Source organism: Triturus cristatus, chromosome 5_1, assembly GCF_964204655.1.
Source record: "Triturus cristatus chromosome 5_1, aTriCri1.1, whole genome shotgun sequence".
NCBI lineage: Eukaryota > Metazoa > Chordata > Amphibia > Caudata > Salamandridae > Triturus > Triturus cristatus.
Window position 1 is genome coordinate 812,572,290 of NC_140587.1, and position 25,541 is coordinate 812,597,830.

At 48.2% G+C, this 25,541-nt stretch overlaps 1 protein-coding gene across 5 annotated transcripts in view; it reads right to left on the minus strand.

Annotated features, from left to right (window-relative positions):
- The window catches only part of SPIRE1 (spire type actin nucleation factor 1), a 490,495-nt gene that overhangs the window by 36,473 nt on the left and 428,481 nt on the right, over window positions 1–25,541 (minus strand). For 2 of the 5 annotated variants that reach the window (XM_085605852.1, XM_085605848.1), the window contains 2 exons: window positions 22,544–22,717; window positions 3,570–3,707 (listed from right to left, as the gene is read on the minus strand). In XM_085605852.1, the coding sequence (XP_085461978.1) occupies window positions 3,570–3,707; window positions 22,544–22,717 (312 nt within the window). Of the gene's footprint in view, window positions 1–3,569; window positions 3,708–5,118; window positions 5,152–22,543; window positions 22,718–25,541 lie in introns of all 5 variants that reach the window. The other 3 variants (XM_085605851.1, XM_085605850.1, XM_085605849.1) reach the window with 2 other exon arrangements.

Sequence of the window (25,541 nt, forward strand, 5' to 3'; positions counted from 1 at the left end):
GAAAGGAAATAGGTGAAAGGAAAAAGCAAGCAAAAAAACGGAGCGAGAGAAAGAGTGAGAGGTCCACTGGACCACCAGGGATGAGGCACAGGTATAGCCTGCGGGTGGAGGAGGGCCTCGAACATCAACACTCGAGAGTGCAGGGGATCAGGAGGGCCTCACTTGATGGTGGAGCTGCGAGAATGTGAGAGCAATTTCACTGACAATAAGTCAGTGGTCTTGCTCGCCTGTCCCCGCAGCGGCTGCCATTAAGTAGGGGTCAGGGAGGGCTGGATAGCTGGGAGGCGGGAGCGGGGAGGGGAAACCGGCTTTGGCTGGTCGCGCTGGGGGGGCTGCGGGGGCAGCAACAGAGGGGAAAAAAACGGGAGAGAGGTGCACAGAATAAAGAGTAGAGTGAAAATAGAGTAAAAGTGAAAAGTAAGATGGGAAGTGATCGAAAGAGAGTGACAGAAAAAAGGGTGAAAAACAAAGGTGAAAGGAAAAAGCAAGCAGAAAAACAGAGCAAGAGAAAGAGTGAGAGGTACACTGGACCACCAGGGATGAGGCGCAGGTATATCCTGTGGGTGGAGGAGCCCCTCGAACACCAACAATCGAGAGTGCAGGGGCTCAGGAGGGCCTCACTTGATGGTGGAGCTGCGAGGGTGGGAGAGCAATTTCACTGACAATAAGTCAGTGGTCTTGCACAGTATACTGAATCACATTGAGCAGTATTTATTACTACGGTGTGATTAAACTGCACTTTTTAGGTCTCGCCTGACCCAGCGCATGCGCTGTTCTGGCGAGACTTATTGAGAGGGCTCCAAAAAGTGCTACCAGGCCAGCCTAGAGCTACAGTGCATGTGCGCGGCCGCTTTGATGTTTGATCACGGTCGCGATTGCGATCACTTTCACGGCCGCTTGTTTCCTCTGGTCACCGAGCTTTGTCTTCATACCTAAGAGGTTTTGCTCCCGTGCGCCTGGAGTCTGCACCATTACAATACCTTCCTGCTCCAGCCCTTGTTTTTGGACTCTGTCACGGCAACACCCCACACTGCAGCTGCGAACTCGCCTTCCTAGTTGCTATTGCCCACCACTTTCTGTATTTTTCTTCTGCCTATATTTTTCTTCTATCAGTAATCCAAGAGTCTCCACCTCTGGATATTGCGGACTGCAGGCTCGAACTCCTGCCGCAGGAGTTATTTAGACACCTTCACGGCTCCCCGTTCTAATACTTTTTTACCTAAACCTCGGACCACTTGTTCCGAATTTAATCCTCACCAAACTGATTTCCTGTATTCTCTTTTATCAGCCTTACCGTTAGATCAATTAGTGTTTTCGCTACCTGCAGACTGCAGCATCGAACCTCATTATTGGGATTTGTAATTTGTCACTTTTACGACTCTCCGCTGTCATTTTCCCCCTACCTTACGGCATTTGCTTTACAACATATGGAACCAGCACCCACCGCGCTTTTAGCATCTGGACTGCAGTTGAAACCCAGCGATTACCACAGACTTGTGTGCACCGTTCTCTCGTGAGTATTTCAAACACCTCCCCAGCGCCTCCCACCATGCCCCTCCTGGGGATCCCTCATACCGTCCTTTCGATTTCTTACCTATGTGCCTCCTGCTATATCGTTTTCAAACCCTCCCTGGTCACTTGCGTATTATCAGAACACCGGCGCTGGGCACCCTGATGCTGCGGGTGATTCTACCATGGCATTGCGGCCCCCCGCGGCCCACAACACAGCGATGCAATACCAATCTCGTTTCTCGTTTCTCCCCACCTCCCAATCTACACTCTCCGCTTAGACTTTCTCTATAAACTTTACAGATACTTTACAACCGCATAAGAATTACTGGTAAGTTGAACGCGACAGTGATTACACAAGTAATCCCGGATTCTCATTAGTCTGTCTTTACAATATTATGTACCTTGGCTCACTAACCCCACCCTGTATGTGTATGTACCTTTGTTCCTATCGGAAAAATACCCGCATGTTACGGATACCTCCTAGTGGGTTGTACTCCATGTTTGACAACTGTTTTTTCCCGTTAAATTACCCGCGGGTTATTTCATTGTCCTGAACTAAAAGTTCCCCTTTTTAGGCTTCTACGTACACGCACATGCACCATGCCAACCCATGCCCAGTTGTTCGACTGAACAAAGGTTCAAAATGATTTCACTCTCGTGTTTCACTATACACAAGCCACAGAGGCCTTTTAAAACTGCGAGCATTTCCTCCTCTTCGGCGCATCTGATACATGCATGCAACCGGATCCACAGAATGGGTCTAGCCTCCATTACGGCTCTGTCCCCCCTTTTAGATATTAGCATGATATTTTTGATATTTTTGTTGCCTATTCGTTTCTTTAAACCCTGCCTTTGGTGCAGGGCACCCTGTAAGATATTAGCATGACTCTTTTGTTGCCTATTTTTTTGTTGCTTATTCGTTTCTTTAAACCTTGTACGCCTATGCATAATGTTGAAATGTTTTACTATATGAGCTGCATGTTAGCCTAACGTACCGGTATAGACTTGGTTAAGACCAATATGTTGGCCCATTGCCTCTGAATAGCAAATAGCATGACATATATTGTTTGCCCATTCCCTCCTCTAAATCTTTCATGGGAGGGACTCTGACCCAGGGACCATCAGAGTGCTTTAAAGACAGAACAAGCATTGGCATAGCCAATAGGTCTCGCCTTTGGGACCTTATAAGTGTTTTGCCATGCAACAGTTATTGTTGCACCAAGGATATTGTGCTGCATAACTAAATACTAATAAGGTCCCAAAAGCGAGACCTATTGGCTATGCCAATGCTTGTTCTTCTTCTGTTGGTTGATTGTTGAGTTCTGAGCTTATGCACCCCCACCCTATCTCCCTGGGACAGCTCGTCCTTGCTACCGTGAAGGTTAAGTGCAGAAAAGATTACACTTGGCCACAGCAGGACAGGCCCTAGGGCACCAGTGACACATGACCTAACAACCATGACTGAGCTCCGATAGACCCTGCCTCCCCCTGGTGTTCCCCCAGAATGAGGTCTGACACCAGGTATGGGTAGGGTTTTTGTTAGATGTGCAGAGGTTCTCCTCCTCAAGTAAGGACTTGGATTAGGAAGCATGAAGAAGAGACAGTAATATATCGCATGTTACATAAAATAAAATAATGTATTTTTGTATATGTAGCTCATTTAATGATCAAACTGTATCTATTTCATTGCATACCTAAGTAAGCCGAATAAAGAGTCTGTGCCTTCACTTGTGTGTCAATATGTGACTTAGGTGCTGGTAGAAGGAAGCAGGGCGCTGTCTGCTTTGGCCCACCTCTGAGATATTGCCAAAGTGTATAGAGTTTGGATATCAAAATGGATCTCGCAATGGAGAAAATGCAGCTGGCCTAAACAGCCTCTGCTTGTACCCAGGAATAATAATCAATTACTGAGGTAAAATGCAATCATGGGAGTGGGGATGGGATTAAGATACAAGAAGGGAATACTCGCAGAAGATAAAGATGGATGAGAGGGCGAGAAAATTAAAGTGGAAACGTTGGGCCTCACCGTGATCTTCTTGAGACTACTTCATACTTGCCTTTCCTTTCTTCATTGCATTGTAGACATCTTTGTACTGCTGGAACTTCTCGAGCTCAGCCTTCACCAGCACCTGACGGATGTGCATGACTTCCTCCACCGTCAAGCCCAGGCACTCCACCGGGTAGCAGAACTCCTCCTGAAATTCAGGGACTGCACATTAATACGGCAAGCCCACTGTCTCATCTCACACCACCACCCTTCAAACACCAGACACTACGGTTAGTAAGACAGAACAGGGGGGCAGGGTTCAAAGGCACAACAAAAACAGCCTGGTCTGATATACGAGACTTCCAGAACAACATATGATCACACACCTTTGGTGCCAGTTCTGCAAACGCCACCCTGCAGCTCTGAGACCTGTGCCAACAATCCCTTTCTTAAAATTACAAGGAGAAAGGAATTCAACAAGTATTGGCAGGAGAGTTTTTTTTATATTTCTGTATAACAAATGGGTGTTATAGTTGGAAGGCCGCAGGGCTCTGACATGTGGCTCCTGTTTTCTGCTTCACACAGGAGCAGATTCCCTTGAGGTGATGGCCCAGCTGGTTTGTTGTGCCCAGAGAAGCCATAGAAGCTGGTTAGTACACACACTCCAAAAGTAATTTTTATACAGCGGTACCGTTGGGATTAAAATGCTGGAATCAATGCATGCATTCTGTCTAACTATTTCACCACTGTGGCTGACATCAGTTTAAATACCTGAAACTTCAAAAGAACAAGCCCAGCCAGTGTTCAGTGCTACAGGTAAGGTGTCTATAAATGTTCAAGCGACTTGGAGGGGCACATTTGCAATTACTTTATATTTAATGAGCTCCTGCAACTAGAGTCTTTTTCAAAGGTGGTGGCCCCCACAGGATTTTATAGAGCACATACTTCGGTACCACAGTATAAAAAAATATTTTCCTCCCTGTAATCTAACAGGCCAGATTTGATGTGTTTGACCAAATTACAAAACTGAGATATGCATTGCACCTTCTGCGTTGGATGTACTGTGCGCTTGTACCAGCCTCAGAAACAGCACTGATGAAACTACAGAATTACTGCTTGCATCAGCAAGTGGTCGACGGTAACAGTTGTAGTATGCTTTGGTATTTAACAGCACTTATTTTAAGGACTGTACACTTGCCCCCCCTTTTGCAAATAGTTTAATCTAAGTACAAGAAGTATTTCTAGTATATAGTAATGGGTAATAGGGCCAAAGTCGACCATGTAAAGTCGCAGTATCACTGTGCATTAAAAGTCTCGTCGACCACTGGCTGTCATCACACTGCGACAGCGCAAGTACTTGGTGGTTGAATCACACACGCAGGAGGTGAGCAATCACAGCCAGTCAGCTAGAGACTGGTAAAAGGGTTTGTTTGGCCTTCCGGTGTGAAGGAAACAGAGTGCAAAGAAGAGGTGCACAAGTGTCAAACATTAGCATTCTCGAACCTCCACACAACAAAAGACCTCGTCCCTCACCTCGCTGGAGACTCAGCACACAGAAGCTGTACCCTGAAAGTACCCATCAAAGAAGTCTATTGCTTTAAATGTTGGACAAAACATACCCCTGTGGGTACCTCCTTGTCCTGGATAGTTTCCTAGCAAGGGAGCAAGTTGAGATTGGTTGGAAAATAGTTAACAGGTTACTTATTTAAAATTGCTCTACACAATTAAATAGGGTAAGAGTATCTTCGAATGACTCCTCCTGCCTACAAAACATCTGACCTGCATCTTAATTGGGATACCCAATTAATCTCATTCTACACCTTTACGTAACATCAGGAAAATAGGATTCCCTAACAAGTGGTGATGGACACCTTAGAAAATAAAAAAAGTATTACATAAAATAGTACAAGATACCCTCTGAACCAACTTCAGTACTCATGGTTAATTAGCCCCTTCCTTGCATCAACATGTGGAAAAGGTAGCCTTATTGGAGACCACCTATGTATATTCAACACGCCTTCGTCAGCACATTTTCTCTTGACCTGACCAGGCTGTTCAACTTAGTAAACTTGAGGCTGGGGGAACCAGATGGTTCACCTGAAGGAAGGGGGCAGATGGACGAGGAGCACAAATGTTGCTACAGCAACCATGGAGTCATTCTACGGTATCCCCAATGCCCACTCTCTTAAACACACAGACAGATTCCGAAGCATCACAAAAAGACAGGATGGCAAACATCACAACCAAAAAGGTTTCTCCAGATGTTCCATTTAAAATTGGTTCCAGAATGTGGTGAACTACCCAGATTAAAAAGGCCTTGGAGCTCCTTCATGGGGTTAGAAACACCATAAGGAACAGTGTGCCTGAAGAAAGTAATTTGGTAATCTACAGGTAAAGCTTAGGGCCATCTGGATTGATAAACTTGTTAAGGATTGATTGTGCCTGCCTGTTAAAAGATTAGCACAGAATAGTGGAAAAATGACTTCAAGGTTTATGGTAAAATCTGAAAATCTTTGGAAGACAGTAAGGAATAATTTAAAGGACCGCCCGGTGTTGGAAAATTGTATAGGGCTCTGATTGTAACTTTGACTCAGTGGGCTGACAAATCAGCGATCAAAGCAACTTTTTTCTGGTTGACTGGTCAGTGGTATGGCATTAAGGGGCGTCACTGATTCAAGCTTCAGAGATAATGGAAGATTCAAATCACCAGTTGGATGATGATCTCCGAAGTGGGGGCATGTATGTGGAGTACCCCAACAAAATATGTTTTCACAACCTTATTCTGAAAGAAAAAACGCATCTGCTGACAGATTGCTACTAGACTAATGCCTGAAACACAATAAGAACAACCAGTGATATTCCAGAATCACGCTTGCCACATTTAGGGATATTACTTGATAAGTCCTACCTGCCTGTACTACCACACTAAAGATGCCGATGGATAGCAAACTCGCTTTTCGATCTGTGAACAATGGTGATGCTATACATCGGTCCCTCGAAACAGACCCACCCCCTCTTACCCTCAAGAGCTGGCTTTCACGGGGGCGCTAGGTGGCGCTGGACCATCATGGCCGCACTTCAGTGAGGCTCCCGCCGGCCGGGCGAAAATAAACCTTGCAGCACTATCCTCCGGGCCAGTTACTAACAACCCAGCGCTACCGAAGGGCAGCACAACTTTGCGGGACCACTCGGTGCGAGTTTGCAGACCGTGGGTGACCTGGCGGCGAAGATATCGATCGTTGCTGACACTGGGCGCAGTGCAACGCGTGGTGCGGAACTGCGGAGTGGCGGCTTTTGACAACTCGAGCCTGGGGATTCGTTGGGCCTTGTGGGCCGTGGGCGAGACGTCTGCTGTGGTCGGCGCTGCTGTCACTCCGCTGAACACTTGTGGTGAGCCTGTGCCCCCCCCTCCCTAATTGGCCCTGCCGGTGACTGCCTGGGGCGACGATCGTGCCGGGGGCCCAGGGTGGGACCTCGCTGTATCGGAGGTACGGGCGGAGTGCCCGTCGTTGCTCTACCTGCCTGGCCTGCGCACCCTGGGGCCGATGCGCGCTCTTCTGGGCCTGGTCGCCGCTAGGGAGCCGTGGACAGAGACGCCTTGAGCTGCATAGGGGCGAAGGCTGGTGGCGAAGTCCCTTCTCTGGACCTGCGCTGGGAGGCGGCGGCGGACCCGACTCGACAGAGGTCTTCCTGGCTCTCTGCTTGGCTCTTTGCCCGGATTGGGACCCTGGTGCCTGTGGCGCGGTGGGTTTGCGGCCTTGTCCCCGCGGGGGCCGAAGGGGTGCTGTGGCTCCTGCTGGGGGCTGGGGTGAGCGCCTGGACGCCTTCCCGGGCGGAATACTCCTGGTGGCTTGAGGGGGCTGGTCGCCCGGTGTGCTCTGCCTGGGTCTGACGTTGGAGGTGTGGACTGTGGCTGGCCCCTTGAGTCGGTACTTACCGAGCCACCCGGACATAGAACTCACCGTGCGGACTGGCTATAGGTGACCTGTGCTCTCGCCAGCGGCTAACATGGGCAAAGCGGACGCAAAGCAGTCGACGCTACACTTCAACCCCCCTAAAAAGAAAACACGCACGCCACCTGTGGATGGTGGAGAGCTGGGCCCTGGTGAGGAGGAGGAGGTGGACTGGAAGACTATCCTTTTAGGCATGCAGAAGAGCCTAACCTCCATCGACGCCAAAATCGATAACATGAATACGCGCCTGGAGGCGGTGGTGCATCGGCTGGACCAGCACGGGGAGCGTCTGAAGGAGGCGGAGGGGCGAATATCGGAGCTGGAGGACGGTGCCGTGACTGGTGCAACTAAACTGTCACAGATGGACCGGCTGCTCAAGGTCATTGCCGAGAAAAATGAAGATTTGGAGGCGCGTTCCCGACGGAACAACGTCCGCCTTATTGGCCTTGCAGAGTCCAGTGGTGGGGGCAGCATTGGAGGATTTCATAGAGAGGCTGCTGATCGATAAATTTGGTCGGGACTCTTTTTCGCCGCCGTTGGTAGTAGAGCGTGCCCACCGCTCCTTGGGGCCTCGACCGATCCCTGGGGCTCCGCCGCGCCCTGTCATCATCAAATTCCTATATTACAGGGATCGCGACACTCTGCTGCGCCTGGCCAGGGAGAAGCAACCGATTCTGCATGAAAACACCACTATCTCTTTCTACCCGGACTTTACCGAGATGGTGCAAGAGGCCCGCCGCAAGTTTGCAGGAGTAAAGAAGAAGCTGCAACAAAGGGACATTCCATATTCCATGCAGTATCCCGCCAAGCTCAAGATCACTCATCATGGCAAGGCCCTTTTCTTCGGCAACCCGCAGCAGGTGGAGGACTTCCTAAAAGAACAGCCCTCTGCTGCCTCTCAGCGGCGCAGTCCTGGGACACGATCGGGCTCCCGCTCTCCGATGTCTGCTCCGGACTGATGAGTACTGCTGTCATGGTTTCTCTTCTATTTCTTTTCCCCTGCGTCTGTCTTTCCTTCTTGCTTCGCATTGCCTATTCCTCCTTGCTCTTGTTTCTCCCCTTTGATTGGACCGTCCTTTGGCTGCGGATATGGATTGGCTGCACTCATGGGGGTGATTGCTCTTGCCATGGTGGGGGCTGCCTTAGCCTTTAGACCTCTCTTTCAGATGTAGGGGATGAGAAGACATTACCATCAGGGGACCCGAATGTGCTGTTGCCCAATGTTTACGATGTACTGGTCTGGACATTGACGATATGATTCGCCTTGGCCCTCCCCCCCGCCCCCCCCCCTATCCCACGTAGACTCCTCGCCCAATGGGGTGATGGTGCGGTGGGTGCAATGATGGGGCTGGGGAGGGTAGGTCCGGCACACTGGTGTCTCCCGTAGAGGGTATACTCCAATTCAACAGTTATGTTCGCAGTAAGGGATGGGAGGGGGTCTGGATCCCGGCAGGGTTGGGCTGCTGCGGTGGGAGGGGGTGGGATGGGAGATGGAGGCGTTTACAGGGGAATTGTATTTGGGGAGGGTTCCCTCCGACGAGTTGGGGAAGTCGGTTGGGCTGGGTGGGGGGGATTTGTATTTGTGACAGCACACCTGAACACTGGATCGCACACTATTCTTTGCCCAGGCTTGAATTCAGGCAATCTCCGTATTGGGGCCTGGGGGTGGGGGCATGGTATCTTCCTAGCGTGGGGTGGGTTGGGCAGTGGGGCGCGGAGGCTTGGCCGCAAGGCCTACCTCGCTTCATGAATTGGTGTCCCCTCGAGTAATGGTGCTGGGGGAGCGAAGTGTACAGCGTGACCCGCACAGTAGGATCAATGTATTGACGTGGAACATATGGGGGCTGGGAGACCCACGCAAGCGTCATCAGGTCTTGGGTTATTTAGACCGCCATCAAATACACATAGCACTACTGCAGGAAACCCATACAGACCCCCGTAGGGCACCTACTTTTGCATCAAGATGGGTGGCATATGGCCTCTTTTCTTCATACTCCACATACTCCAGGGGAACGGCCTTTCTAGTCAAAAAACATACCCCGTTTGTGCCTCTAGGGGAAAAAACTGACACTGAGGGACGATTCTGTGTTGTGTGGGGACGGATGGGTAATGCTACAGTTACCATTGCATCCTCTTATGGGCCTAACGTGGACGGACCCACCCATTTCATCTCCCTGTGGGCAGTCATATTGGATATAGGGTCTACAGACCTGATCTGGGGAGGGGATTTCAATGTTACCCTAGACCCTGCCCTGGATCGCTCTAATGCAGACACTGCGCATCACCCCCGCTCACAGGCTTATGTTCTTGACCTAATGGCGCATCACTCGCTGCTTGACGCGTGGCGACACATTCACCCGGATACGCGGGAGGGCACGCACTGGTCGACATTGCACTCCACCTGGGCTCGGTTGGATTACCTGCTCCTGTCGAGGACTCTAGGACCCTCCCTGTTGGGAACGCGACACTTGCCTCGTACCTATTCTGATCATGCGCCTGTGCTACTCACTCTGGCTAGGACTGGACTGGTTGGCGACCCGCTTCCGTGGCGCATGCAGCCTAACATCCTACTGGACGAATTGTTTAAGTCTGAGATGGCCCAGGAGATCACGGAGTTTATAGACCGGAATCGGGGATCGGTGGCCTGCGTGGCGACGGTGTGGGAGGCCTTTAAAGCCACCATGCGGGGTGTGTGTATTTCTAAGGGCTCGGGAGTCCTGCGCTCACTCCGCACTACGCTGATCACTTTGGAGCGAGCCTTACAAGCCCTAGAAACTGCCCCTAATTTGTTGGGTGACTCTGTGGCACAATTAGACTACCGTACCAAACTCACCGAGTTCAAGATCGCGGCTGAGAGAGAAGTACGCTTCCGCGGTAAGTATTTCACTGCGCGAGCGTATGGCGAGGAGGAGCGACCTGGCAGGTTTTTGGCGGGAGCTGTTCGTCCTCAGCGTGGCGCTAATCACATACTAGAGGTCAGGGCCCCAGACGGCACTATGCAGCGTGACACGCCTTCTATACTGTCCACCTTCGTGTCTCATTATTCCGCCCTGTATACATCCCAACGTGAATCGCCCTTGGAGATGTCCGAGTACCTATCAGAGCTTACCCTCGGATGACTATCTGATGCTCAGCGGGAACTCCTGGCGGCTCCTATAGGGTTAGCCGAAATTAAGGAAGCCATAATGCAGACAGCGTCGGGTAAGTCACCGGGCCTGGACGGCTTTCCTATTGAGTACTATAAAACTTTCATTGACCCACTAGCGGCAGTTCTGCGAGAGGTGTTTGAGGAGGCTAATGAGACCGGCTCATTGCCGCCCAGTATGTCGGAGACTCTCATCGTCTCTCTTCTTAAGCCAGGAAAGCCCCCAGATAGTTGCGATTCATACAGGCCTCTTTCCCTCATCAATAGTGACGTGAAGATCCTGGCCAAGGTGCTAGCGAATCGTGTTAACCTCCTGATTGGAGGGCTGATACTGCCAGATCAGGCGGGGTTTATTCCGGGCCGATCTACCTCCCACAACTTGCGGACGCTCTTCTCGGTTTTTAATAACGCGGATCCCTCCCTTGCCCTGGTGGCGGTATTTTTGGATGCCACCAAGGCGTTCGATTCGGTCGAGTGGGACTATCTTCACCTGATCCTCAAAAATATGGGCATGCCAGTGGCATTCTCCAGATGGATTCAGATTCTGTACTGCTGCCCCAAGGCAAGAATCCTTATTAATGGCCGCGTCTCTGCTCCCTTCCTAGTAACCAGGGGTACTCGACAGGGGTGCCCACTGTCGCCACTTCTTTTCGCATTGGCGATAGAGCCCCTGGCGTCCCGCCTGCGGCAGAATTACCTCGCGGCATCCCTGAGATGCCAACGGCGGCAAATCTTACTGTCACTCTATGCGGATGATCTCACACTCTACATCAAGCACCCTCGGGATAATCTGAACCCTATACTTAGAGAATTTGTTCGATTCGCGCTGTACTCAGGGATCCACATTAATTGGGGTAAATCCGCTGTTTTCCCTCTCACGGACGGTATTGATAGAGTCCCGCTTGACTTTCCACTGGAATGGTGCGACGAGGGCGTGAAGTACTTGGGAGTGTGGGTTTCCAGGGACCGACAGGAGGTGCTGTGCATGAATTATGGTAGGACGCTCGACGCTATACGCTCGCATGTGGTCCAGTGGCTGACTCTGCCGCTGACCATGGCCGGTCGAATTTCCCTTATAAAGATGGTTATACTCCCTAAACTGCTCTACCTCTTCCTCAATATACCGTTTCATCCGGGAGGTTACTTTTTTCGGGAATTAAGATCAGAGCTGATCCGTTTAGTGTGGGGGGGGGGGGGGGAGACGGCGGCTTAAATGGTCTGTACTCACGCGTCCATACGGGCAAGGTGGATTCGATATACCGGACTTTGAACTCTATTATAACAGTGCTCAGGCGCACTATGCGTACTATTGGTATCGGCCCTCCCCCTTCATGCCACAGACTGCGGTGGAGCACTGGTTGGCGGATCCGGTTCCGCTGGAGGTGGCGGCCCTCGCCGAAGTGCCTTCGTCTCGCGCGGACCGCAACCCTGTACATGCTACGGCACATGCTTGGAGTGTTATCGCTGACCATCTGGGCTCGTCATTTCTCTATTCTCCGTTGATGCCTCTGGTGTATCATCCGGCTCTCCCACTCTTAGGAGAAGAGATGTTCCGGAGAATAAAATTGAAGATGGGGATTGCGAACTGGGGCGATCTATTTCATGAAGGTAGATTTTGTGATCTCCCGCTCCTCTACGGGGACGTTGTCCACACCCCCCTGGAAGTTTTTGCCTTCATTCGGCTCCGCAGCGGGTTACAGAAACTGTTGCCGGCATATCCGGGTGAACCCCCTGTTCTGGAACCGTTTCATTATCTGCTCGACTCCTCTTCGCCTTCGCATATGGTCTCCTCGCTTTATAGGCGGATATATAATTGTGATGGGGGGGTGGTGTTGAGGTCCCGTGCGGGCTGGGAGGCCGAGATTGGCATTGTGTTTACGGACGACCAGTGGGAGTTCTGCTGTTCGCAGACTTAGATGATCTCCTCTAGTAGTAGGTTCCACGTTATCCATTACAAATTCCTACATCGTCTCTACTGCACTCCAGCCCAGATGCATAGGTTTCATCTTCGTGATAATGATTGCTGCGACAGATGTCATTCTCCTGGAACGGATTTCTTACACCTGGCCTGGACCTGCCCAAGCATAGATGAATATTGGAACCAGGTATACGAGGCCTTGGGGGAAATGCTAGGGTCCCCGTTGCTGCCCTCTCCTTTGCTACCCTTTCATAACATACCACTACATTGCCACAGCGAGCCATACGGGAACGCCACTTGTCCTTATGAGGCAGTGCGACTGGATGCTTCTGGAGGCACATTGCATGTTGAATGTAATCATGGGGGGGGCCTGTCAGGGAGGGGCAGGGCCTATGTCGGGATGTTTGGGGATCAGGAATGGCCTTGGGGGGACAGTGTTGTGTAGAAACATGTACCTGGCCGGTGTATAAGATTACATGTAGTATGCTATTCTCCTACTGACTCCATGTATGGACAAGTGTGTTGCATTATTGTTCTTTGATGCATAAATCTAAATAAAGAGTTAAAAAAAAAAAGCTGGCTTTCACTGATATTATCTTGTGTTGTGGTGGTTGATCTGTGAGAGGCATAAGTCCCTGATCACACAGATGTATTTTCCACAGTATAAAATGCAATATTAAAACATTTAGTAAAGAATTTTGAAATAAAATAAGAAACTTAATTTAAAAAAATTTAAGTATGTGCACATGGATGGACACAGCCTGTATGCTAGAACAGGCCAAGGGTGTCAGTGGTGAAAATGCAATGTCTAGGTAGAAAATGATTGGTCAAATCCCTCTGCTTACATCTGGAAAGCACTGCACTGTCATCTGATGTTATGCTTGCTTCTAAGAGATTGGCTCCTGGATACCAGCTGCATTGTGATTTGAAAGGCCAAGATAATCAGAGGTTACTTCCAGCGGCAGGAAGTAGATAATGTCATCGATGAAGTTCAGAAGTGAGGGGTCTGCCCAAATGGTACAGACGTGATAAAGCTAAATACTTTCTCTGAAAGCATGCGTGGGAAGGTGTGCTGGAATTCGAGGAAATAGTCTAAAAGCAGATGAACCAGGGAAGAGGCATAAAAGAATGTTCCAACCTGTTCAGGAACATGGTGTCTCCCAGGATGGTCCAGCCCGGTAACATTTCTTGCTCTTCTCTATGACAAGGAGCTCCATTGACAGGTCACAGCAGATGAAGAGCTGCTTCGCACTGTATTTGAGATGAGCCCATTTATGAGGTAGATGTAAGCACCTGGTCTGCTTTTAATCCTGTGTGTTTTGTGTCCACAGTATATGGATTATAAACGGATGCCATAATCCAGTGCCCAAGAAGCACATTTCCTGTGTCAGCCTGCAACATGGTCGAAGAAGGGTCCTATCATGCTTGTTTTCCTAATGTGTAATATGATATTACTGGTAAAAATATATACTGGCTTTTAAGAGTAGACAGGAGACAAGCTGTCGGAGGAAAAAATACTTAGCTCATCAGGATGAGTATGGAGCCGTCAGAGGAAAAAAGACTTAGCTCATCAGGATGAGTATGGAGCCGTCAGAGGAAAAAAGACTTAGCTCATCAGGATGAGTATGGAGCCGTCAGAGAAAAAAAGACTTAGCTCATCAGGATGAGTATGGAGCTGTCAGCGAAAAAAAACTTAGCTCATCAGGATGAGGGAGCTGTACTCCCAGAAGTTGCATGTCAGGCACACCTATGAACTCGACTGTTGGGAGAGCACTCCAACCATCCGTCCGAGTCCTACAAACTACTTGAAAATGTGGCCATGAAGCCAGCTGGAGATGGGGACAGGAGTTGTTTTGTTCCAGTGGTGGTCCATGAGTAGCTTTTCTGAAGCTTTTGTGCATAGGTCGTCACAGGGAAACAAGAGTGCTCTGAGCTAGAATTGCTCTGGTACTTCTTGCAACACCAAGGCCTCTGGAGAAAGGAAGGACAGCCCAAGTGATATGTCTATCAAGTCCTCAGTGAACTTCAGGTTGCCGAAAAGGCCCAGATGAAAAAAGAGAGGTTTCACATATGTGAAAAAAGAAGGGCTCTTGATTCCATAATGCACAAACCAAGCAGTTGTTCAAGGGTCTATTGCACAGAGCAAAACCCTCATCTGAAGGGAGGACAAGATATTCACCAAAGTCACCATCTGCCACTACTCTGCTGAAAAGGGATGTTGACTATTGTAAGCTAGAATTGTACACTTAACCAAAGAAAATATCCCTGAATACACTACGATGAAAAGCTTGGCCATATGCAGCAAGTCAAAGGGCCCAGAGGCAATGGGATACGAAATGCACAGCTGTGAGGTACCCATCATGCAGGGATGCCAGAGCTTCTGGAGACCTTTAGAAGATACAAGCAGCTTTATTCGACTTGAATTTGTCTTAGTGCACAGTAAATTGGGCAATCAATTTTTGTCTTTTGTTAATAGGGGTGTGAATGAATTCAAGAATGTTCGTTTTGAGGTATTTTTTAACTACTTGCTGTGGCCGATCATTGACCCAGGATTGTTTACATTGACAGCCACTTAACCCCTAACATCTACCCTAAATACCAATACCGATCAGAAGCACAAAGGAGACATCAGAGCTTTGGACTGAGGTGTGGAAGAAATTGCCAACAAGTACTTCTCAGTGATCTCCACTGCCTCACACTAATTAATTAGATCATCAGTGATCAACAACAAAAAAATCAATCAAAACAAAGAACTTATATGTTCGGCTGAGCTTTCAGCCTATGCATATGGGACCTAAGCTACTAATACTCTAATGGACATTTCTGCACAATCAGTTTCATAAGGTCATGAGGGTCCCTGAAGCAACATCAGATGCCCCTCCACCCGGTCTTCATCACAGGAAGCGGCATCACAACAACTTCAAGGGTACAGCATGGTGTCCTGTGCACTACCATAGACTGGTTGGGCTTGTCCAACACAGGACCAACCTATACCTGGCACGTGATTTTGCACCAAGAGCAAGGATTTCAATGGGCTCCTGCAGGGAAGCATGGCAGCCAAGAACCCTTATTTGTACACCTCTATCATGTTGTAACAGTTTCAAGGAGCAGCATATAAAGCCGTGAAAAGCTGTACTCTGTCTACAGCTGCTTTCTCTATGTCCAAATCCTTCTCTAAATCTCTATCTCAAAAAGAAGGGTATAATGCATACAGTTCTCTGAACCCAAAGGTCCTGGTGTGTCCTGCCAGGCACTTACTGAGACCTCTGGGACGATTTTTTCCTGAATTGAACTTTGAAGCTAGGACGTTTTCTTGAATTTCGCATGCCTTGTTGTGTGACCTTGCTTGTGGTGGTCATTAAACCAGTAGATGCCATGCACACCGCAGCAGAGAAATGCTCATAAAGGCAAGAGGCATCACCAGCCACTGAGACGACCCTGGACGCATTGTTGGTGCCACAAGACATTGGTGGCACCAAAGAGGCACCTGAAATGTCCAGCTGATCTTTCTGGGAGTTGGAGCTCCCATACCGCAGAAGCAAGAGGGGGCACTGTAGATCTGACATCACTAACCAGGGTAAAGGTGGATGCTAAATGTGACACGAGTGAACTATTATAAGGCACTTGTGGAAACTTCCCATATACATAACACCTCATGCAGAGACGTTTTAATGCATGGGCAAAGTGGGCTCTGGCCCAGGGCCCCAGCCTTTCAGGGGGCCCCCTGACAAAGTCAGCTCTGTTCTCCAGAGTCTTGCCCTAATGACCTTGAATATTGCTTAAACAGATTGTTTTAAATACTGTTTTCCTGTAATTTAGTTTGTATGTACTTGATGTGTGAAAATCTAGTACAGCCATTTTGCAGAGAAATGTTGTGCTTGTTTCATGCAATATACATTAAAAAAAAGTTTCTTTTAGATCAAAACAAGGCCTAACATATAAGAAATGGGAGGTCATCACAGAAATTATTTGCAGTAATATTGGTGAGCTGCTGCTGTGTTACAATATTGAAAACACACATAACGATCCCTGAATATTAGATGTAAACACATTTAGGGCCTTATTTATGAGAAGTGATGCATCGCATGACGGATGCCTCATATTTACTGTATGGTGCATCTTGTTGCAAGGAGGAACAGATATGTCAGTATTTCTGACATATCTGTAGGCGCAAAAGTGATGCATTGCTGGGGTGTGTCTGAAAATAGACGCAACTCCAGCAATGTGTCCTTTCACATGGGGCTTGCCTGCATCAGTCTTACACCTGCTGTGAGGCAGGAGTAAGATATTGACGCAATGGCATCCTAGAAGTGGCGCACTGAGTTCTCATAGATTTCAATGCGTCACTTCTACAAAGCGTTTTGCGGGGCAACACCCACCCTGCATACATTATACCTCGTGCAGGTATAATGTGGTGCAGGGGTTTACAAAGTGACGCATCTGCCTAGATGCGTCACTTTGTAAATAGGGGGCAACATGGCACACTTTTTACGCTGCTGGTACGTCGCAAAAAGTGACGCACCCGCAGCATAAAAGGGAAGCAAGACCTCATAAATAAGGCCCTTAGAATTTGAACAAGTGTTCCTTTGTACTGTCAGGGCAATGAAATGAAATCGTGTATTTAATAAATCGTGCAGCTACTCAGACTAGAGTGTCCTGGCGCTTGACAGCGGGAGGAAAATGTGCGTAAAAGACCCATCAGTTATTAAAAGGCCAGGTTTTTCCTGAAAGAGAGTAGGTCTGTGGTTAGTCTCAGAGACTCAGGGAGGCTATTCCACAATTTTGCGCCTAGAAAGCAGAGGGATCTGCCTCCAGTGCGGGCACGGCATATTTTAGGCACGATGGCCAGGTTGGCATTGGAAGATCTTAGGGGTCTAGATGTTGTGTAGCGATTAACGCGCTTATTTAGGTAGCCGGCTCCTGAGCCAGGGAAAGCTTTATAGAAGATGGTCATTGCTTTGAAGTCGATCCGTTCTTTTATGCGGAGCCAGTGTAGAGTCTTAAGAATAGGAGTCATACTAGATCTGGGTTTAGGTCTCAGGAAGGCTCTGGCCGCCGTGTTTAGTACCACTTGCAGGCGCTGGATAAGGAATTTCAGAAGACTGAGGTACAAGCTGTTGACATAGTCAAGCTTTGATGTCACCAGAGCCTGCAGCACGATCTTTCTGCGCTCAAGCGGTAACAGTGGCAGGAATTCTTTTAGTATACGTAGTATGCCAAAGCAAACGCCAGTTAGATTTTAGATTTGAAAGCACATGGAAAGTGTCTTGTCTATGACATTTGCTAAGTTTTTTTATTTTCTCCTTTTCTGCGGGCAGGGGCAGCAGATCTTATGGCCACCAAGAGCTCCAGTCAGGTGTTTCTGGATTACCAAAGAAAACAACTTCAGTTTTGTAAGGATTGCACTTCCGCTGATTGATCATAAGCCAGTTAAAAACCTTTTTGAGGCAAGACCTAATCATTGCCCCGTCAAAGTCGGTACCTTTTTCACAAGTAAAAATCAGCTGAGTGTCATCAGCATAGGAAACAATTTTGGTGCCCTCTCCCTCTATCAGAAATGCAAGGGGGGATAGATATATATTAAAAAGGGTAGGACTGAGAATGGAGCCCTGGGGAACACATACATTCATGGCCGGAACCGGGGATGAGAAAGGGGGGAGCCAGATGTCCTGAGATCTATTTGCCAAGAAGGATGACATCCATGTTAAAACGGTCCCCCCAGGCCGATGTTAGCAAGTCTCTCCAGGAGCCTCTCATCTGGGACCGTATCGAAGGCTGCTGACAGATCGAGCAGTATCAGAACAGCCTTGCCTTCCTGGTCCAGCTTACCCTTGAGAAATTCAGTCACTTCCAGCAGAGCGGTTTCCGTACTGTAGTTAGCCCTAAAACTGGACTCATGAAGGAGCTTCCCATCTTTAATGTATTTTTGGAGAGCCTGGTTTACATGCTTCTCTAATACTTTGGAGAGGGCCGGAAGAAAGGAGATTGCCCTGTAGCTGGTAGGGTCCGTCGGTTTGGCCTTAGCCTTTTTTATCAGTGGAAGAATCTTAGCATTCTTCCATAATTTCGGAATGTTGCCTGAGGCGAGGGAAGCATTAAAGAGCTGGTTTACCGTGGGGTTTATGGTGGGAGCTAATAGGTTCAGGATATTCGCTGAACATGGGTCGGTAGGAGAGCCAGACTTAATGCTTTGGAGAAGGGTCAGTGACTCTTCAAGCTGAAACTCAGGTAAAGCTAGTGAAGATGGAGGATCCAAGAGGTGAAATATGCTATTAGAACCAAGGTAGAAGGCCAGTTCTTCCTCTGAGCTGATAGTGAAGGCATGTTGGATCACGGAGATCTTTTTGTGGACGAATTGAGCTATTTGCTTAGACCATTCTTCCGTGCATGGCCCTTCCTTTGTGCCGGCTTTCGGGGCGGTAAAGGATTTAACTATACTAAAGATTTCCTTACTCTTATTTTGGGCAATTTCTATCTTGGTTTGAAAGACGTTTTTCTTGGCTGCCTTCACGAGAATGTAATGAGCTTTTAAGTTGTCTTTATACACCTTCCTGTCCTCAGGTGGATAGGATTTACGCCATTTTCGTTCCATCTTTCTACAATTTCTTTTGCTAGATCTGAGGGAATCATTAAACCATGGAGCTGGTGGGACCGAACTCTTTGAGGAGCAGGAAACAACTGGTACCACTTTATCAATGTTGGTTCGGAGCCATGAATCTATTGAGAGGGTGTCCGAGTCAGGGCAGCCAGACAGCTCTGGTGAGGAATGACCCAGGTCATCTGCTAAAATCGGGGTGGATATTTTATGAAACGTCCTGTATTTAGGGTCCCTCTGCCCTGCGTTAGCCCGAGGGCTGTGGCAGAGTTGGGAATGACGAATTTTAATAGGAGGTGGTCAGACCAGATAATGGGAAGAGGTAAGTTTACTGATATGTCAAAGTTGTGAAAGATTTGGTCTAGAGTATGGCCCTTCTCATGGGTGGCCGAAGAAATCGATGGAAACGTGTTGCAGGCCTGCAGCGTGTCCAACAAGGAAATAGTTTGAGGGTCTTTTCCATTGTCCATATGTATATTGAAATCTCCCAGAATAAGTCAGTTGTTGTATTTTAAGGCCAGGGAGGTGGTGGCTGTATTAAGCGTAGTTATAAAATTTCCAATTGCACTGGGAGGTCTGTAAATCAGAAAACCAGCTGTGCTATGATGGGGGGGGGGGGATAAGGTACGGCAGAAGCCTAAGGACTCTGCGCTCTCGATGTTTTCCTTCGGGATGGGAGAGCAGTCTAGTTTTTGATAGTAAATTATGGCAACACCGCCCCCCTTCCCAATCTCTCCTAAGGATTTTATAACCCGTAGGGATGGCCGAGGTGATAGTAGGGTTGGAGGCTGCAGACAGCCAGGTCTCAGTAGAAATAAAAAATTAGGCTGTTCATCTAAAAGTAGGCCATAAATGTGTGGTTCATGCTTTTGCATAGAGTGACAGTTTAAAAGGGTGGCCTTTAAGTCCTCTATTTTCTTATTGTTTTTACACTTATTGTTGCGTGGGAGGATCTTGCGTGCAAGATTCCTGGGCTGGAGGAGAGACCAGTTGCACTTATTGCATCGAAAGTCTACCTCCAAGCTCGGATCAGCCGCTGTACACTGACATAATGGTAGCCGCCTAAGGCTAAGCAGTTTTTTTCTATTGTAATATAGTGGAAGAAACTCACCGGAGGGGAAATGGGCAGCATGGCTGGCGCCGGACGCCTCCGGGACGCTTCACGGCACAGACAGGCTTGCCTTTGGCGCGCTCGCTGCGTTCGTTCGTTTGCATCGGGAATATATTGGCTAATGCCTATGATGCAAACTGGATCGCTAACGCAGCTAAGGAAGTGGAAACTGCGTTGCCAGAAGTGAGGAGCCCGATAGCAGCCCCAGCCCTCCGCACAATCGGAGTATCAGCCGCAGCGGACCAGGACTGGAGGAAAAGCAAGATGCGAATCAACGCAGCTAAGGATGGGTAGGCAAGCAGAATCAAGAAAAGTGCAAGTGTGCGTAGGTAGGAGAAATTGTTAAAAAGCACAGAGTAATTCAGCCACACATATACAATTTAAAAAGTATTAATATAGCAGGGCAGGAAACACTAAATCCTACCGCTGTCAGCTGCGCGTGACCGTTTACATCAGGAATATATAGGCTAATGCCTATGATGCAAACTGGATCGCTAACGCAGCTGAGGAAGCAGAAACTGCGTGGAAAACAGGGGCTCAAATTGGATCAAATTCAAATCTGTTCTGAACAGGGGCCCCCAAAATATGTTTGGCCCAGGGCCCCCAAAATCCTTAAGATGTCCCTGACCTCATGGCTGCTGAGCCCACCTATTTTGTCCTAAGTTGTGCGCACTACAAGTGGCAAGGTAAAGAGAGTATGTTCGGAGTATTCCGTGTATAAAAAAAAGATGCCACTTGGTAAAATGCACGGCAAGAAAACTTCAGAACTTTATCCTCCTCAAATGGATGTCTTGCCTGGGAAGCACAACACTACAGGGACAGTGGCCTAAAAACCTTTTACTCATTTGACCATAGAATATGGGGCTCTTCTAGATAGCCAGCTCCTATGTGTTCAGCCACTGAGAGAGAGATTTCTACAGCGCTTTCTCTGGGATGTAGCTTTGAATGCTGGAAAAAGAAGAGTGTGGAGTTTCACATGTTCTGGTGGAAGAGTCCAAGAGGGTGACACAGAGGGATGGCCTTGACATGGAGCACATAGTCTAGAGCGAGCACAAGCGGCGTGTGGTCTGCCCCATAAGCACTCAGGTTCCTCACCAATGAGAGAAAGACAAGTTGCTCCATGATCCTTCAATAGACAGAAGATGCACTGACGAGACGGAATTGAACACTCATACATAACATATGTCCTGGGACACGGTCACGCAAGGACTGTACTCCCTGGTACGACACGTGCTTCACGTGCCTCCAACGGTGGAGTCAATGTCCACCTCACTGAATGAAGGAGTGGCTACATTAAACAGGGGTATACTTCTTTGTGGTATCTTGTACATTTTATGCAATGCCACCTGTGTTACATAAACGGATTACCTTTGGCCTGAGCAAAAGTAACTTAAAGAGTGCCCAATCCCAGGCTGGCGCAGCTAGCAAACACTGCAGAGGCGGACACTAGACTGAGCGCTAAAGAGCTTTGAGGATGGGCAGACGAGTTCACATGTTCAAATGCTAATGTTTAATTTGGAAGATTTCAAAAGGACAACAAAATGTTAAATGCAACATTGCTCAACAACACTGGACTTCTCTCTTCAGATGCATAGCCATATGTACAGAAAAATACACCTCAGGCGCCTGCATCCGTTGAATGGCAACTGCAAGCGCCATCACCGCCAATGTACTGCTAGACACAGCAATGGCTGACAAGCACCCTCTACGTCACCAGACGCATTCAGCTCGAGTGCTTCAGACGTCTTAAACTAAGGCTAGAAGTAAAAATGCCACTATAGAGAAAAGGAGTGTTGTTAGGGCTCTAGGAATCTTTCGGGACCTTAAGTATAGTTTATTTTATAGTAAAAAAAAAACTTAAAGCGGGTTTGCATGTCGTGCAAACATCGTGTCACTGCGATTTGCTTCCTCAAACCCAACCGTGATTTTTACTTAGGGTAATGTAGGAAGAGCAGAGAGGGAGGGTAATATGGCATTAGCAAAATGGCGGGAGCCTTGGCTTCCATCAAAGTATATAAGGGAAAATAAAACGCAAAATATTACACTCGACTCCTGTCAAAAACGTTGCATGGTGAGTTTGCTGTCCTTTTAAATCTGATTCACTTTCTGCCTCAGGCGATTGGATTCAAAAATCATTCTCACTTACCAATGCCCTCCTCACAGACACTATCCGATCCAAAGAACATTACCAATCAAAGGTACAGACAGTGCTAACCCAAGCTGTGCGGTACCGTCCCAGTACCACAGAGTGCTGGGGGTTGCTAGGGGTGTGCGGACAGAGACATCTACTCTGAAGCCAGTGCAGGCTTGAGAGAGGCAAACCTTGGGGGGCGTCCGCCTGCTGGAGTAAGCTCTTTCACACAGATAGAACATTGCCCCCGCCACCCCTAACATGGCTGCTTCAAAGGGATGGGAGCCGAGCAGGGACGCGGTCTGAATGGTGGCAAATGGCGGTGGGACAGCCATCCTGGGAAAGAGACTGGCTATCCTAGGAACCTGGACAGTGGGCAGAAAAAAGGGACAATACAGGTACCTGCGAGTCATCATCTTAAAAATAAAAAATAAAACACATCTACGCCTATGAAGCAGTGGGCGAATCATTAAAGCGCTCTCCTTCAAACGTTCTTGTTATTTTCTAATTCTACTACACCAAGAGCACAATTGTCTAATCATATTCTAAGTGCTCTCTGCTAGCAGGAAAAGTCACCTGGGGGTGTGTGGGGGACAAACTGCACTGCAGCCTCTGACAGATTAAAAAATGTAATTTCATCAAGGTGGGGAAAAACTACAGCTCTAACATACTGGTCCGCAATTTACCCTATATTTTTCTCTGTAGAGATACAAATCAGCGGGTGGTTCGTTTAGAGAGCAATTAACATATGGGTACATTTTCCCTTTTACTAGAAATCTCGACAACATGATACGAGTCGACAACATGATACGAGTCGCCATGGCTCGCCCAGCTGTGCCTAAAATCTAATCTGTTAATCAGCTTGATGGTACGTTTAACTTGCGAACACTAGAGGACGCTCTTGCCAAAGCTAATTCTCTAACGCACTAAGCGATAAAGAGAATCCCGCGTGTTATTAACAAGTGTTTATTTTGCAGGCAGAGATATGATAGTAAATATTGGTTTATAGCTTTATTGCCTCTTAATTAATCCCTACCTAGAGAGTCATTTGATCTGAGCAATCTGGAACGTAGGCAATTTGTTTTCGTCTGGTATGTGTTTGTTCTGATGCCTCTTTTCACACAAAGGGAAGGATTCCAGCTAGAAAGTGCCCAGAGCTTAGATTGCACCTCCGGGAACACAGTACAAATTAAAGAATCTTTAGAAGGGCTTTGGGAACAAAAATTGAGAATTCAGTTTGCTGAAAAATTCAAATACAATACTTTGGTGCCTATGCTGTTTACTTAGAGACTTAACGACCTCGTAGGCGGTAGTAACTTAGGCCCATTGCTGCTGCAGGTACAATTTCAAACACATAATAATAAAATAAAAACCCCTGTACATTCCCTGAGTTACATTATTGTGATCAATAAACAGAGGCCGCCTAATGCTGAATTATTTGGGGGCTTAAAGTCGACGTGTAAGAAAAATTAATTTAGTAGTCATATCCAGCTGAACTAATATAGTACAATCCTGGCACGAACACTCCCCCTGTGATTTTTGTTTCAGTCCAAAGCCTTAAAAGTGTTCTCTCTGGGACTGAACTGCTCTAAAGCTTTGTCAGAATGTTTTAATGTGGGGTGAACAGGTAGGATGTGGCGCACTGACAGGAGCAGCAGCCTAGGGTGCTTTCGGACATCCATCCTTTCCCACCCTGGGCCAGTTGCCACAGTACCAGACCACCCTACCAAATGGCTCCGATCCCAGTGTCCATCCAACTACACACGCAGTGCAGGACTCTGAGCCCTCTCTCCACTCACCTTCGGGTCACAGGGGAATTAATTCCCAGCCTTGTCCAAAGGTCTTCACTCCTTTGAATTGGAAAAGGACGGGACAAAACAGCCCTAAGCTTAATGGTTCTAAAACTAAAATCCTAGTCATTGCCTCTCCCATCAGAACGATGATTGTTTTGGGGTTAGCAAAGTACCCTGTTATGTTATGTTAGGCGAACTTATATAGCGCGCAGCTACCCTAGTGTGTCCCGGCGCTTGCTGTAGAGCTCCCAACACTTAGCAAACAGAAGAATCAAAACAACCAAGTTTTGAGCGCTTTCCTGAAGGAAAGAAGATCATTTGAATTCCTCAAGGCAAAGGGCAGTTCATTCCAGGCCCTAGCTGCACCCGCCACAAAGCTTCTCCCACCCCATTTGGCTTTCCGTATACTCGGTAGAATGATGAGTTTAGCTCCCAGGGAGCGCAAAGTTCTAGCCGGAATGTACCAGCGAAATTGTTGTCTCATATAAAGAGAGCCTGTGTTCTGCAAGGCGCGAAAAACAAAACATAAGGCCTTGAAAAGGATTCGCTTTTTTACCGGCAGCCAATGCAACTTTCTTATTGCGCCAGAAATTGGGGTAGATCTCGATGTGCCCGTAAGCAACCTGGCTGCTGAGTTTTGAAGCATCTGGAGTTTACAAAGATTACCCTCCTGCATGTTCAAATACAGACCATTGCAGTAGTCCAGACGAGGCATAATCAGCGCTGTGACCACTGAAAATTTACAATCCGCAGGCAGGAGCGGGAGCACTTTCCTCAAGCTCTTAAGAGCGTACGAGGTGGTAGAGACAACCGCATTCACCTGAGCTTGCATGGAGAGGCAATCATCCAACCCTGCGTGGTCCCCCCCCCCCACCCCCCACAAAGCACATGTACACCTCACAAGACCTACAGGTTGTACACGTGGGCTGAAAATCAGGCACGGGGTAGGCACTGGTGTACTCATTCCTGGAGACACAAGGGCCGGGGGGTGCCCATCAAGTGTGTGTAAGTCACACAGTGAGTGTGCGTTGCTAGCATGGGGCGTGCAGCTGTGGCAACGGTCTCGTTAAACAGTTCACACAAGACATAAGCATAAGAGCTATGCCTGCTTAATTAAGGTATAACAATATTCACAAGCCCACTCAGTATGCACAGCCCCACATCACCCCAATGCTGTAAGGAGCGTAGGAGTCATGTGATGAGCACCTCGGCCTCAATGCCTAGACAGGAGCAGCAGTAGAAATAATCCGAGCAGCACATGCGCCCCAAAAAGGCCGCTCCTTTCCTACCTCCATCTAACCACCGCATGGTGGGCGGCAGGCTTGCCACCTCATACCTCGACCACCGCAAAGCCCTACACGACGGCCTGCAAACTCAGCAAGCGAAGGGCTGTAAA